General features: G+C 46.6%; 1 protein-coding gene across 6 annotated transcripts in view; it reads right to left on the reverse strand.

Annotated features, from left to right (window-relative positions):
• Window positions 1-10,528: 10,528 nt before the first annotated feature.
• r3hcc1l (R3H domain and coiled-coil containing 1-like) overlaps window positions 10,529-15,857 on the reverse strand; it is a 201,825-nt gene continuing 196,496 nt past the window's right edge. For all 6 annotated transcript variants that reach the window (XM_072479628.1, XM_072479626.1, XM_072479625.1 and 3 more), the window contains one exon: window positions 10,529-14,153. In XM_072479628.1, the coding sequence (XP_072335729.1) occupies window positions 14,101-14,153 (53 nt within the window). In that variant the 3' untranslated portion in view covers window positions 10,529-14,100. The remainder of the gene's footprint in view (window positions 14,154-15,857) is intronic.

Raw genomic sequence — 15,857 nt, forward strand, 5'->3', positions numbered from 1 at the left:
GCCCTGAATAATGTTCCCCCCCGCCTGCAGATTGGCCCTCCCACAGCCGCCACGCCGAGTTCCCGACGGTGAGAACACATGTGCCCCACGCCGTCGGGAGCTCGGCCGGTCGGGGGGCGGAGCATCGGGGGGGGTTGGGGGCGGGTCTCAGGCAATGACCTGAGGCCGTCGAAACTCACAGAGTACGCCGCTCTGGAGGGGGCGGACCATTGCAAAAGCGGCACCGCCCCCGACTTGGTCGGTAACTTGGATTAGGATTTCCAGACGCATCTTGTTGTGATCTGCTGTTTCCCTGGGTTGGTGTAGTTAAGCCAAGTTGGAAAGTGCTGCACAAAAGCTCAAACTATTGATACCTTTCAAACCATCGACTTGCGTCAAATAGTCCTCCTGGAGGAAGGTTGGTGGTGGGGTTGGCATGAAGAAAGAGGAACTGACGGAAGTAGTTTATTTCTCAGGATGTGATGCTGCTGGTGTTGTGTTCTGCTTCTTCATGTAGCATAAGCTGCTTCCTTGATGTATACTCTGACAAAGGAAGGTTCAGACTTGGAGATAGGTTTAACACATTTATTGAACAGTTAACAATTCACCTACTTGAATTCGACTCTCCTGCTAATCTTGCTACAGTAACTCAGTCTAACTAACCAGTCTGCTCTAAGCCACGTGGTGGGTGTGATGCTTCTGATCTGCCCCCGTGCTTCTCTCTGAGTGTCACCTGTGGAAAGAGACAGAGCATGCGTGCCCTGTCCTTTTATATGGGTTGCCTTGTGGTAGTGTCACCTCTGGGTGTCTTGACTGCCCATTGGTTGTGTCCTATTCTATGTGTTCATTAGCTGTATGTCTGCATGTCATGATGTCTCTGGTGCTCCCTCTAGTCTTCACTTAGTCTTAGTGTATTCACATTAACCCCGTGTGTATTTACAGTGATGCAAGCCTGACATTTATGCGTCTGGAAATCCTAATCCAAGTTACCGACCAAATCGGGGGCGGTGCCACTTTTGCAATGGTCCGCCCCCTCCAGAGCGGCGTACTCTGTGAGTATACCGCGCCAAGTTTCGACGGCCTCAGGTCATTACTTCACTGAATTTAACTTGGGCTTTAACTGTTGGTATCTCAGACTTGGATCAGATTATATATGATAAAAATAATAGTTAGAAGACGAGGGGCGGAATGGTGGTGCAGTGGTTAGCACTGCTGCCTATGGCGCTGAGGACCCGGATGGGATCCTGGCACCGGGTACCTGTCCGTGTGGAGTTTGCACATTCTCCCCGTGTCTGCGTGGGTCTCGCCCCCACAACCCAAAGATGTGCAGGGGAGGTGGATTGGCCACGCTAAATTGCCCCTTACTTGGAAAAAAAATGAATTGGGTACTCTAAATTTCTATTGTAAAAAAGACTTGCAATAGAGCATCAGATCACAGGATAGGTTTGGGCTGAGTCAGTCCACTGATTTTATTCTCTCTCCCTTCCAATTGCCACCTGTTTCCTGAATTAGTCCAACCTGGTGGCTTCTGTTCCAGAGGCTGATTAATCATCACACCTCAGGGGCTTGCAGTGGTTGAACAAGGCACCACCACCTTCTGAAAGGCAACTAGGGACGGCCAATAGGTGCTGTGGGTTGTAGCATCAGGCACATCCCATGAAAGATGCTCTTAAAAAAAAAAAAATTACAATGGGGAAAAAATAATCCTCCTCGCTCGCCAGGAAAGTAGGGCAACTACTAAACAAATATTCGGCAAACCATCTACCTGCTCTGCCAGCAAAGGGGCCGGACCAGTTTCTAGGCCCAGATCTCAGATGTACAGAATCATCAAACTGCCTGCTCCGAAGCTGGCCACACTTAGGCTGATAAGTGAGGAGGGCAGAGTGTCATGATATGTATGTTGACTGGGATGTAAAGAGTTAATGATAATGATTCATGCCACTAGAAGGAACCACAGAACAGTCGTATATATATATTGTATGGCTTTGGGGATTCTGGGAGTTGAGAGTTAAGAGAGAGCTGGAAGAGGGTCAGGCAGAGAGAGCAGTTGTATACTTGAGAGTTCTGTAAGTTCGAGATAGCAGAGTTTTGTATAATCACCTTCTACTTTAGGATTGTGAATGGATCTTAGTTAGTAGTGTAAATTAATTTATAGTTTTGTTTGTTAGCAAAGCGTTGTGTTCTTTATTCAACACTACGCATCCAAGCCATCCAGATAAAGCAGAATAGAGACTACAACACAGAGGTGGCCGCGATTTGCAATATTGTCATGGGGCTCAGAGAAAAGGTCTGCTTTCCGGTTTGTAGGGCCCCTTCAGTTGTATCGCCAGTAAGACTGGAGAATTGGTGTGCTTTGGGAAGTTGGAAGGGAATGAAAAGTGAAGAATTGGATTTTTTAAAAAAAGAGACCGATAGGCATTTAGCTGCACTGAGGACTTGCGCGATGCAGATTAGCCTAGTAGCAGGGTGAAACAGATACTTTGTCCAGCAAAGTGGAGATCGCAGGTTTGGGACCTCGACAATAATCACACCCAGAAACAAAGCAGAACTCTCTCAGAAAGGAATCAAGCTGTTGTGTAGTAGAAAGCAACGGATGTTTATCTGTGCCAGGGTCCATAAATCCTACTCTAAACTAGAAGACACATTCCTAAACGAAAGCTTCAGGTCGTGTGTGGTAATTATTTGCTGGATTTAACTCAGAGTATTAAAACGTATGGGATGTTGTTTTGGGGATGGTGTATCCTTGTATTTGAGCAAGTAAATAGATTTAGATTGGGGGGGAATAGTTTAAGCATACTGTCTGGGTAACCATTAGTTAATTGTAATTGTCATTCTTTATTGTTGCCTTTCTTGTGTGTGTTTTAAAGTTTAATAAACATTTTGTTATTAAATAATTTACAACAAGACTGACCCCATTCCTCACTGGGTTTCACCTCTTCTCTCATTTTTTTTTCAAATTGCAAAAATGAATAGTTAAGAACTGGCGTTCCAGGACTTCCGGAAACGGCTATGTGGTAAGCAGTCACACAGGCGGTGACTTCTGGAAGAGTCCTTTGTTTTTAGCCCTTTACACCCATGTGCTGGTTGATGTTTGGGGGGGGGGGGGGGGGGGGGGTCTTGAGTAGTTCAATGGGATAAGGTCCCCACATAAAAGTAATGCCCAACACGTATAATACAAGGCAGCAGACGGGCAAAGAATCGTTGCCAGTCTCAGAAGCTCCTAGGGTCTCGTTGGTGGTGAAAATGGCGGAGGCCCCTGCTGCGTTCGGCCTCTCGGTTGACGGCTGAGATGTTGGCAAACATCTTGGTGGAGGAATTCATTAGCAGCGGCAGGCAGTGTCTGTGGACCGTAGCCAGTTAAAATGGCTAACTCCCGATTTAGAATGGCCAACCCCGATTTAAAATGGCGAACGGAAAAGGCTGATGGGAAAATCAGCCAACAGGACTAAAACAAGCAGCTGCAGGTAAAACTGTATATTCGCCTCTAGGAAGGCCAGCCAAGATCGATACCTGCAGCCATCAGCACAACAAAACACCAACCATCTGAATATTAATGAGCAATCCCCGGGAACAATGTGCAACATTTTAGACACAAAGCCAACCCAGACTTTTCGGCGCCAACAGGAGTCTACACAAAGGGAGGTGAACGATCACCCCAAGACCGCCCATCGATCAAGGAATCGCTCCAGCATTGGAGAATATCGAACCAAGTGATTGGGACAAAGTCCAATCACTTGGGACCAGGTACAGGGTCCGCCCTGAAAGGCGGGAAGCCCCTGGGGACTATAAGTATAGAGTCCAAGTTCAAATCGACCCTTCTCCTCTCTGCCACCCTCCTGCGACCCTTCTGCTGACCTTCTGCAACAGCCGCTCAAATCATAAGTCTTACTTCAACGCTCGCTACGAGATAGGCGCTCCTAGCTATCGATCTGTACCAGCTTCGAATCCCGCAGGCTCAGAACCCAAACGAAAGGCCATTCATTTCCCTGACCTGGTGGGCCATTTCCAAGTTAAGTATTGGCCTGAGTTGTAGGAAGTAGCTTAGAAGTAGAATTTATGCATGAGTATTGATTACTGCATATAATAAATGTGCGTTGATTTAACTCTTACTAAGCGGTGTGTTGTATTATTGATCATTACTCGGACTTGAACCACGTGGAGGTATCAGAAAGATACCTGGAGACTCAAGAGCAAAGGTGATAGAACAGAGCAATTAAACTAAGGCTAAAGTTAGCAGCAACAGGACCATGAGGAGATGATGGAAGGGGCTCTAGCCCCCATCTGGGGCACCTTGGAGAAGACGGATCAGAAAGTGAAGGAGCAAGGTGCAGTGGTACAAGAGTTGGAGTTGGCACTCTCAGACCAGAGTGACCGGATTGCCTCCCTGGAGGCAGTGCTGGCTGACAGGCATAAAGCGTTGAAGGCCAAGGCAGACGATCTGGAAAACCGCTCCCGATTGCAAAATCTGAGAATCATTGGGCTGCCGGAGCGTCTGGAGGGCCCGAGTCCTATGGACTATATGCCCAAGATGTTTGGGAAGATGGTAGGGGAGGGGCGGGACTTGCCATCCCCTTCTGAATTGGACCGGGCCCATCGGTCGCTGAGGCAGAAGCCCCGATCTGCGGAACCAGCACGGGTTATCGTTGTCAGGTTCCACAGTTACCAAAAGAAGGAACGGGTCCTGAGGTGGGTGAAAGGCCATCGAGAGTATAGATGGGAGGGCCACGGCGTCAATACATGGGAGCAGAACTGGCTAGAATGTGTGCAGCATTCAACAAGGCTAGGGTCACGTTGTAAAAAAGCAACATGTGATTCTGGGTGGTATAACCTGAACGTCTTCGAGTGGCTTTAAAAAAAAACAAATTTAGAGTACCCAATTCATTTTTTTCCAATTAAGGGGCAATTTAGCGTGGCCAATCCACCGACCCTGCACATCTTTGGGTTGTGGGGGCGAAACCCACGCAAACAAGGGGAGAATGTGCAAACTCCACACGGACAGTGACCCAGAGTTGGGATCGAACCTGGGACCTCACCGCCGTGAGGCAGCAGGGCCAGCCCCCTGCGCCACCGTGCTGCCCCTTCGAGTGGCTTTTAAGGAGAGGGACTATTATTTTGAGGCGCCGTAGGATGCAGATCTGTTTGTGAAGAAGCATGGGCTAGGGGCGAATTAATTGTTCGGTGCATTTGTATCTGTATTTATTGTGGGATTTTGGTATTGTGGGTGAGGGAATGTGATTGTGGGGGATTTGCTGGAGGGTTTTCTGGGTAAGTTTGGAGTTTGTATATTTGGGGTTGTTTGTGGGATGGGTGTTAGTTGATAGTTAATAGAGGGAAAAAGAAATCCATCTCACCGACCACTTCTTTTAGGACTCCAGGATGAAGTCTGTCAGGTCCCGTGGACTTGTGAACTTGCGATTGCAACTATTTGCTCAGTACCATTTCCCCGGTGATTTTAATTTTCTTGAGTTCTTCCCTCCCTTTCATTTCCTGATTGACAGTTATTTTCTGGAACGTGGTTGTGTCCTCTATAGCTAGGACCAATGCAAAATACCTGTTCCATTAATCTGCCATCTTATTTTCCATGATCAATTCCCCAGACTCACTTTCTACAGGACCAACATTGACTTGGGTAACCCTTTTCTTTTTCAAGTAGCAATAAAAACTGTTACTATCTGATTTTACATAACTTGCTAGCTTTCTCTCGCACTCTTGGCTTATTAATCTTGTAATTCTTCGCTGTTTTTTAAATATCCTATCCAAATCTTCTGACTTATCACCCATCATTGCGCAATTAGATGCTTTTTCATTAAGTTTGATACCGTCTTTAACTTTTTTAGTCAATCATGGATGATGGGTCCCTCCTTTGGAATGTATCCATTCTGTGTATTGTAAATATCCTTTTTAATGTCTGCCACCGTATTTCTTTGACATATCCCTTAGTCTAATTTTGTCAGTTCACATTAGCTAACTTGTCTTTCATGCCCTCGTAATTGCTCTTATTTCCGTTTAATATATTAGTCTTGGACCCACTCTTCTCTCCCTCAAACAGAATGCATAATTCAATCACATAATGATTGCTGCTATCTAGGGAAGCCTTCACTATAAGATTATTAATTAATTCTATCTCATTGCACAATACCAGATGTAATATAGGCTGCTCACTCTTTGTTTGGCCCCAGTATGTGCTGCTCTGAGAGGTTCCCAAAAGCATTCCATGGACTATTTTTCACCGGACTTTTCCAGTCTGTATATGGATTAAAATCCCCAAGAACCTCAGTCAAACCCTCAGCCTCCTTTTGGTCCCGAATCAGCCTTACTGCTCTTTATATCACCTTTTTAACTGTTTTACTATTATATATGCTTGTAGAATACTTTTGGATTTCCTATTATTTCAGCTGCCAGTCTTTTTTTCCGTATACTCTCTTTGTTTTGGTTACTTGGTTTTTCAATGACCCTCTGAACATTATATATTCAGCCTGTTTTATTCACCTGACATCTGTGATAAGCACACTTTTTCTTCCTCGTCTTAATTTCTATCTTTTTAGTCATCCCGGGAGCTCTGGATTTCTCTGTCCTGCCTTTCTGAACCATCTCTTCTTTAACGGCAGCCCATTGTTCAGTGACAGCTTTGCCTTTGATTCCAATTTATCGGAGTCAGAAACACTTTTGGTCTACTGAAGTGGGCTTCGCCCCAGTTCATTTTTCTTAACCCTGGACTGTTCCTTGTCCTTTTCCAGAGCCAACTTTAAGCTTACGATACATTGATCGGTGTGGCCTAAATGTTTCCCTGGCAACTGACCCACTTGGCCCCCATCTCATTCCCAAGAACCATGGGCAGGATTCTCCGAGCCCGTGCCGGGGCACGAGAATCCTGCCACGCCGTCCCCGATCGGAAGCCATCGAAAACGGCCCCCGCAGGGATTCTCCGCGCTCGATGGGCCGGCGTGGTTTACATATGGTCCCACACGGCAGGACCTCGGGGTTCTGGCTGCTGGGGCCGTCCTGGTGGGGGGGGGGGGGGGATCCGACTCACTCCGGAGGGGGGCCTTCATGGTGGCCAGGCCCGCGATCGGGGGCTACCGATCGGCAGGCGCGCTCATTCTGGGTGGGGGCCTATGTTCCTCCGCGCCAGGCCCATGGAGGCCTCCGCCATGTTGCGCGGGGGCTGGCAACCACGGGCATGCGCCAGCGCGAAGGCAGCCGGCGCGCAGACCCGCGCGCGAATGCGCGAACCCGCGCTGGCCGTGCAGGGCCGGCTTTTGGCGCCGGGGCAGCGCACAGTACACCGTCGCCGTTCCAGCCCCCGAGAAATAAGAGAATTACTGGGCCTGGAGACCCGTTGATGCCGGCATCGCTTGTGTTAGTTTTGACGCCAGTGTCAACACTTGGCCGTGATATCGCAGAATCCCGGCCCATGTCTAGCAGTACCTCCTTTCTGGACATTTTACTGTTGACATTTACTCCCGTGCATACATCCAGCAGTACATGCCCATCTCTGCTCTTTAGACTGCTACTTCCATCCTAGTCTATATTCATAGCTATAAATTAATTTTTAAATAACTTAAGTAGCTCCTGGCTTATAACATGTTCATTCACATGCTCGGTAGCATGGTAGCACAGTGGGGGGTAGCACGGTAGCACAGTGGCTAGCGCAGTTGCTTCACAGCTCCAGGGTCCCAGGTTCGATTCCCGGCTTGGGTCACTGTCTGTGCGGAGTCTGCACGTTCTCCCCGTGTGTGCGTGGGTTTCCTCCGGGTGCTCCGGTTTCCCCCCACAGTCCAAAGATGCGCTGGGTAGTTGGATTGGCCACGCTAAATTGCCCTTAAGTGTCCAAAAAAGTTAAGTGGGGTTACTGGGATAGGGTGGAGGCGTGGGCTTGAGTAGGGTCCTCTTTCCAAGGGCCAGTTCAGACTCGATGGGCCGAATGACCTCCTTCAGTACTGTAAATTCTATGCTGATTGTGCCTTCCTGTGACAGCTGATGGTTCCTTTTGGAATTTAAGGGCAGTTGGCTGCGTGTTTATATTACCATGAGTTTCCAAGTCAGTGTCGTCGATGTGTGCTGGAGGTCACCAGGCGTGCATCTTGGGAAATGCTTTAGGTTTCTCCAACCGGGGTTTTATCGGACATGCTTGGCACTGAGCTATGTAAAAGACTGGCGAGGAAAGGTGACAGGTAGGTTTGATAGGAAGTCTAAAGCAGAGGTGTAGGGAAGTCATTCCACTGCGTCGGGCCCAGGCAGCCCATCTCTCCAGGTCCCTAACAAAGTCTCACGTTGTATTTGGTTGCCTTCCCAAGTAAACCTACTCCATTTTGACCAGTTGCGAATTGGCGGGGACATTTGATGCAATGACCCCTTTCCGCAGTGTTCCAGAGGCCACTGAAAATATCTTTAGGCAGCGGAGGATCCCCAGCAGTGTTTCGTTATTTGTCGGGGAGTGGTGCGCTATCAGGCAGACGGGTGGAAGGATCGGCAGGAGTTTGGGAACATTTCGTAGATTAGACTGCACAAAGAATTAACCACCACCACGTGGTAAACAGAAGGTGAAAGATGAAGAGCAGGGCTCATTGCTCTGAACCAGATTTTCGCATCTCCACATAGAATGGCCGACAGATACAGAGAAGGTCCTCCTGTTGTCCCCTCCGCTGAGTGCTCTTTAGAGGTCCAGGGAAAAATGTTCCTCACCTGAGGAAGGAGCAGTGCTCCGAACGCTAGTGTTTGAAACAAACTTGTTGGACTTTAACCTGGTGTTGTAAGACTTCTTACTGTATTTGTCAAGATGTCCCTTAAATGTCACTATCGTCCCTGCTTCCACCACCTCCTCCGGCAGAAAGTTCCAGGCACCCACTACCCTCTGTGTAAAAAAACTTGCCTCTTACATCTACTCTAAACCTTGCCCCTCACGCCTTAAACCTGTGCCCCCTAGTTATTGACCCCTCTACCCTGGGAAAAAGCCTCTGACTATCCAGCTATAGGGGGAATTTATTAAGGGTTATACATAGAGTACTGTGGCTGTGTGGGGTATTTATGTTGCTTACTGTGTGTGTTTATAAAAATGTTAACTAAATTTGTAGAATAAACTTTGTTTTTGATTAAAAGTGCTGAAGGCCTCTGTTGAATAACACCTGAAAGGCAGTCCCTTGTGCTCCCTGTAACCAAAATCTACAAACAGCTGTAGGTCAGGTAAACTCCGTGATATACTTTAGAGTTTTCTAAACCCTGGCCCATAACAAAGGCAAAAGTTAAAGTTTTTCCTTGAGTGTTTAAGAACTGATAATTGTGAAGCTATTTTCTTTGATGTTAATGTGGTTAATTCTTTATTTAAATTATAGTTTATTTTAACATAAAATTGGTCAGGGTCATCGCTCTGGGTGAAGTATCCTTTCCTCATGATTTTACAATCTTGTCCGGTCTTCTATCAGATGTTGGGGTCTGGCCCAGTATCCAGTAACAGCGGATTTCAAGGATTGTTTGTGTAATAAACGTTGGCAGTCACACATATCTCTGGTAGCCATGGACCAACAGACAGTGCTCTCCCCAATCTCTACGAACTGGAAACCCTTGCCCAGAGAGACCACAGGAGGAAAAGAGGATTCAAAAGGTCCTCTGGCATAATAAGAAAAGCCAAATGACCGATGATGGAACCTGAAATGAAAGAAAGCGGAAATTGCTGGAAAAACACATCGGGTCTGGCTGCATCAATGGTGAGAGGAAATAGGATTAACGTTTCGAGTCCGTACGACCTCTTCAGGTTCTCTGGCGTGCTTGATGTGCTCTCCTGAGCTGGGCTAAGAAACAGTGAGCACTATTTCCTTCGTGGGCCAGATTTGATGTCTCAAGTAGTTTCCTCAAATGTATTTAGCATTTTGTGCACAGGCAGAGATCTGCCCCTACTTTTCGGTTCGATCACGGATGGCTTTACTCTGCTGCTAACATCGGTGGCTCAAACCTTAAAACTAAGCCATGGTGTTCAGGAGTAATGTTAGCAAGCCACTCTTCGCACAACAGGTCGTTGAAATATGGGACACTTTCTCCGCCAAAAAAGCTGCGAGGTTTGGGGGTGGTCAATTCAAAATCTCAAAACTAAAATGTTTTGTTCAGCAACAGGATTAGGGAACGTGGAATCATGGGGGGGGGTAAGATACAGATCAGCTATGGTCTGATTGAACTTCGGAACAAGTTTTGAGTGGCTGAATGGTCTTCTGTTCGAGAATCATAGAATTTACAGTGCAGGAGGCCATTCGTCCCATCGAGTCTGCACTGGCCCTTGTTCCTACGTGCCTTCCCATGCTTGATCTGGATACCAGCTCCCCGAAATGGGAAGTGTTCCATTCTCCAACACAAGCACCCCGGAAAAGCACAAATACACTGGGCAGTTACTTGCGGAAATTCCTGGGCCTAAAACAGTACTATTTAACGAAAAGATCAGATGAGAACATTGTTTTAAGGTAAAAGGTCAAACATATTTGAAATGACCATCGCAAGATACAAAATTGGTGCCAAGTTTCTCAGAGTTGAGATTATCAGTGTAAACAAAGTAGATTTCAAATTGTGAAAAATCAAAAAAACACTGCTTTATTTATTGAATACTTAAAAAGACATTCATTTACAGAGGTATCTTTCAAAATTTAAGAAAATGGTTTACAAATCTCTTGAGTATTTGCACAGATCTCAGTTCCCTGGAACCGTTGCTCTAAAACCTGGTGTATCAGTTGCAGTTTCGCTGGTGTTTTTACAGGCGCTGGAAGTAAATCAATACTTTGCCTGAAACCTAAAGTTCAATTTTGGGTAAATCGCCAGCGTGACCAGAAGAAGTTGAAATACTGTGAGAGGATTAGTTAAAAAAACAAAAATTCGCAAATGAAAATAAATCTGGCAGAACTTTAATTTAAACTAAGGATAATCAAAGTTATCCGCAGCTGGTCACTGAGGCCAAGTCGAGGAAATAGGTTCAGGAAAAGCAAATGGGCGTGATTCCAAAGAAAGAGTCAATGAGAAGGGAGGTAGATGGTGGTCAGCGCAATCACAAATGGGTGTGTTTGATTTAACCTGCACCCACATGCAACTCAAGCCCAGGTTTTACAATTGGTAATACAGAATTCATTTTGCCAGTAAGGAACTGAGCTTTTAAAAACTGGGCACTGACCTGTGAAGGGTGTAAATACACACAGAATGAATTCTCTTTGGGTCCTTATATCGCCAACTTAATAACGATTGGATGTGTCTTGAGCAATGCGCCGTGCCCTGAGCCACTGTTTTCTTTTGGGTTTCACAGTCAAATACAGAGAATCACCGAAGCAAAATGTCGATACAAAAATAACCAAATCGGTCTATTCAGTCGCTGTAAACTAGTGGCCTTGAGTGTATCCCCCACAAGTTCAAAGTATTACCATTCCACGCTTGTGATCCCAGCTCTGTAAATTACTTGGATGATTATGTACAATGAATACGCTGCACCCCAGTGCAATGAAAAGATGGATAAATTACTCCAGGAGTTCAGCTGAAGTCAGCAAGAAGGTTTGATTTCCTGACAGTGTGCTGCTTTGGTAAATTCCCTTTATGTTCTGTTCTAACTCCAGCTGTTAAACCACTTATTTTTAAGTTAAAGCCCCTAAATTGAAATTTAAGCAGCGTGGACTGAAAAACGACTTACATTATAGAGCACCTTTCACAACTGCTGGCTGTCTCAAGGCAGTTTGTAGTCAATGAACAACTTTTGAATTGTAAAGGAAAAGTCGCCCTAGTCCCAGATGACCATAGGCTGCATTCCCCTTTGAGGGGAGAGAGCTGACTGGTGGTGATTTAACCTGAGGATCACCACACCTCAGGCGAGGGGTGAAGTTGAGAAGGCGAGGCCTTCATGGATAGCCTCAGCCAGTGAGGGAATTGAACTCGTGCTGTTGGCCTCGCTCCGCATCCAGCCAAGTGTAGACACTGCAAGGTAACAGCCAATTTGTTCACAGCAAGGTCCCCTAGACAGCAATGTGATAGTGACTGGATAATGTTTTTTGTGATGTTGATTGAGGAGTAAATATTGGCCAAGGCACCAGACTCAAACCTCGTTGCCCTTCTTCAAAATAATCCAGCGGGTTCCTCCACACCCACTTGAGAAAGCAGACAGGGACCTTGGCTGAATGTCTCACCTGAAAGACATCTTTAACAGTTCCCTCGATATTGCACAGGAGTGACAGCCTCAATTTTTCTGCTCAAGTTCTGGGGCGGGGCTTGAATCCACAAACTTGTGACGTGGAGGTGCGAATGTTACCCGCTGGCACATCAAATCAGCTAAATGTGAAATCAAAGGACGGACTTGAAATCACTTTGCTTCCCCCTCTGTATTACTCGTTATTTCCATATTAATCTACATTGTTAAAGTTTCTGATGTATTTGAAAGATTGGCGGGTGGGGGGGGGGGGGGAGGGAGAGAGAGAGAGAGAGAGAGAGAGAGAGAGAGAGAGAGAGAGAGAGAGAGAGAGAGAGAGAGAGAGAGAGAGAGAGAGAGAGAGAGAGAGAGAGAGAGAGAGAGAGAGAGAGAGAGAGAGAGCTGGTCAAGATCTCATACCCGACCCACTCTTGTGCTCGCACTGTCTCGGTATCATAGAATTTACAGTGCAGAAGGAGGCCATTCGGCCCATCAAGTCTGCACCGGCCCTTACAAGGAGCACCCTACTCAAGCCCACATAGCTACCCTATCCCCGAAACCCATTAACCCACACTTAACCTTTTTGGACACTAAGGGCAATTTAGCGTGGCCAATCCACCTAACCCGCATGTCTTTGGACTGTGGGAGGAAACCGGAGCGCCCGGAGGAAACCCACGCACACACGGGGAGAACGTGCAGACTCCGCACAGACAGTGACCCAAGCCGGGAATTGAACCTGGTACCCTGGAGCTGTGAAGCAATTGTGCTAACCACTATGCTACCGTGCTGCCCTTATGGCAATATGGTACTCATGGCAATTCCTCCCAAATACGGCTATCGTAACTGGTCAACGCCCTTACACGTGGATTGATAATTTTATGATAAAATCTTTCAGAACTTAAGCCTTCACACCGCAGTTCTGTGAAATTAAACAGCACGGTACAATTTCCAAATCACCGTGGGTTTAAACAAGAAATAAACTCCAGTATTACAAAATTAATTTCCAAAAATAACTCAGCCAACATTTTGCCCTTCCGAACACTCCTGACAAGTTTGTTGAAGTCATTTACCTTCAGGTGAAAATGATAGACATCAGGGATGGTTTCAAAGGTCTTCATTTTCTGACTAACTGCAATCAGAATAACTGGTTCGTCCGTTTATACATAAAAACTTAAACAACTGAGAGTCTTGTAAAAGGAGGCTGGCAGTGCAGGTTTTTGTAAAGGCAGTGGAAGTGCTGATGTAAGGGTCACCACTGCCTGCATCTCACAGGAAAGGAACCATTCCAGATTAGGGATGGACAGAGATCAAGGCCAGGAAACAGGGAAAACAGTCCAAGGGTTCTCAGGATTATCAGAGGGGGGGGAGGGAAGACAACGGGCCACACCATTCAGAAACAACTTGCAACTCTCCCCTCCAAATTCTCCTCTGCTGTCTGATTCAAAACAGTAACCCACACGTACCCAGTGAAAAAACACACGAGGAATTGGTAAAAATTGCTACTTGAAACAGTCGGGGAACAACTGGAACCATTAGCTGGAATCCAGTTAAAGTCTTCAGTGGTTTGCTCGACAAATTAAAGAAAGAAACAATCTTAAAAACAGATTTAAAAGCATCTTCAATACGAGGCTTTGTTCTCCTCGTGATTAAAAGATACCTCGGTAAAACCCTTCTGAGTAAGTGAACTGGTCGAAAGTATCTGAGCTGTACAATGACTTCACCAATAAATGCACACTCCTTGCAGTTTTACAAGTTCATTTTGTATCATAAAAGTTGTGTGATTCTCTCTCACGGGGCTTCTCAGCCTCTCGTCTATGCAGATAACGCAACACAGGTTGGGTATGTCTTAAATCATGCGCTGTGTTCAATTCCCCCTCGCGGTGCTACAGACTGAGGCACTTCCACACTGAGGTTAGAGTTTGGAGAACACTGTTGATTTCTGCTGTTTGCTTCAGTGCGTGTCTCGCTGATCTCTTGCGCTACCTTCCTTCCCAAGCATCTTCTATTTGCCGTGCTGCAAGTTTTTTCTGCTCTGCAAGTGAAAAGAAGAAATCAATTACATAATTTCATATATAATTATGCAGCAGAAGCTGTGACCATTCTGCTCCTCATGCCTACGTTGGGTCGTGAGAGAGTCATCTGTGCTAACCTATCGGGCCTAGTTTTGAGCCTGATTAAAATTGGATATCCTAAATGAAAGGATTGGACACTTTAAATTAAACTGCAGTCGGCTCCAGCGAACAACTGGGAATTCGGACTTGACCAAGTTTGAATATACAAACTCAGTCAGGCTGCCTGAGCATGTCTGGACCTATCCTGTCAATCGCCCATCAAGAGATCATCACACCCTTTTGATCGGCACCTGTCTATTGTCCGCAGCCTAGATTGGACCGGACTCCTAGGTGACCGGGGTTCCCGCTGTTACCTTATTTGGTAAGGGAGTACGTGCAGACTACAGTACCGGAGGTGGACACCTGGTGCGGGCCAAGGTGCCCTGTCAACAGGTCACTAACAGGACCGTCGGGTGCTGAGACCCACTCCGGAGGCCTCATTGGCAGGAGGCCAGCGGAAGTGGCGAAAGGCGCAAAGGAAAGGGATAAAAATAGATTCTTGGGCGGGGCGCATCGGCAGCGTAGACTTGATGTGGGAGGTGACCATGACCAATCGAACTGACCAAGGAAGGAAGAAGCTGCCAGCGAGATCCACCTTCATGGCGACGGGCCAGATGGACTCAGGAATCGGACCCACCAAATAATATCCAATTAATCCCACTCTCCTGCTCCCTCCCCATCGGCTTGTTGCTGCTGCGTGTAGCTACTCCCACCAAGAGATCAGCTGCCATGATGTCTGTGAAAATAGAGGCCTTTGAAATGTGGATGCTGAGACATGTGCTTAAGGTTCCGTAAAGAATTCCTGAGACAAATGAAGAGGTGCTTGAAATTACAGGAGCAAAAAGAACCAAAAGCAACATCCTGAAATGGTAGCACAGTGGTTAGCACTGTTGCTTCACAGCTCCACGGTCCCAGGTTCAATTCCCGGCTTGGGTCACTGTCTGTGTGGAGTCTGCATGTTCTCCCCGTGTCTGCGTGGGTTTCCTCCGGGTGCTCCGGTTTCCTCCCACAAGTCCCGAAAGACGTGCTTGTTAGGTGAATTGGACATTCTGAATTTGCCCTCTGTGTACCCGAACAGGCGCCGGAATGTGGCGACTAGGGGATTTTCACAGTAACTTCATTGCAGTGTTAATGTAAGCCTACTTGTGACAATAAAGATTATTATTTTAAAAAAAAAGAAAACGTCAGCATTTCAGCCATTTGTTCAGAAAAGTTACAGAAGTGTCTGATCGAGGGCAAGGTGGAGGTCAGAGGGAAGGGCCTAGCCGCAGACATCACAGAGTGGTTGCAGACAAGCAACAGTGGGTGTGAGAGGATGGTGGAATCCATAGCCTGGCAAATGGCTCCTTTTCAGGTATTTATGTAATTCCTTTTTGAAAGTTGCCAACTGCTTCCACCATCCATCCTTGATCATAACAACTTCCCCAGAGTCTTTGCCAACTATTTTAAATTGATGTCTGCCAGTTACCTACTCTCCTGCCAGTGAAAACAGCTTATCTTTACTCTATTAAAAGCCACCGTGATTTTGAACACTTCTATTAAATCTCCCCCTTTAATCTTCTTTGCTCCAAGGAGAAACATTGCAGTTTTTCAAATCTTGCCGCAGAGCTCCCTCCTCCCTGATC

This window comes from Scyliorhinus torazame, chromosome 16 (genome assembly GCF_047496885.1).
Source record: "Scyliorhinus torazame isolate Kashiwa2021f chromosome 16, sScyTor2.1, whole genome shotgun sequence".
In the NCBI taxonomy this organism is placed as follows: Eukaryota; Metazoa; Chordata; class Chondrichthyes; order Carcharhiniformes; family Scyliorhinidae; genus Scyliorhinus; species Scyliorhinus torazame.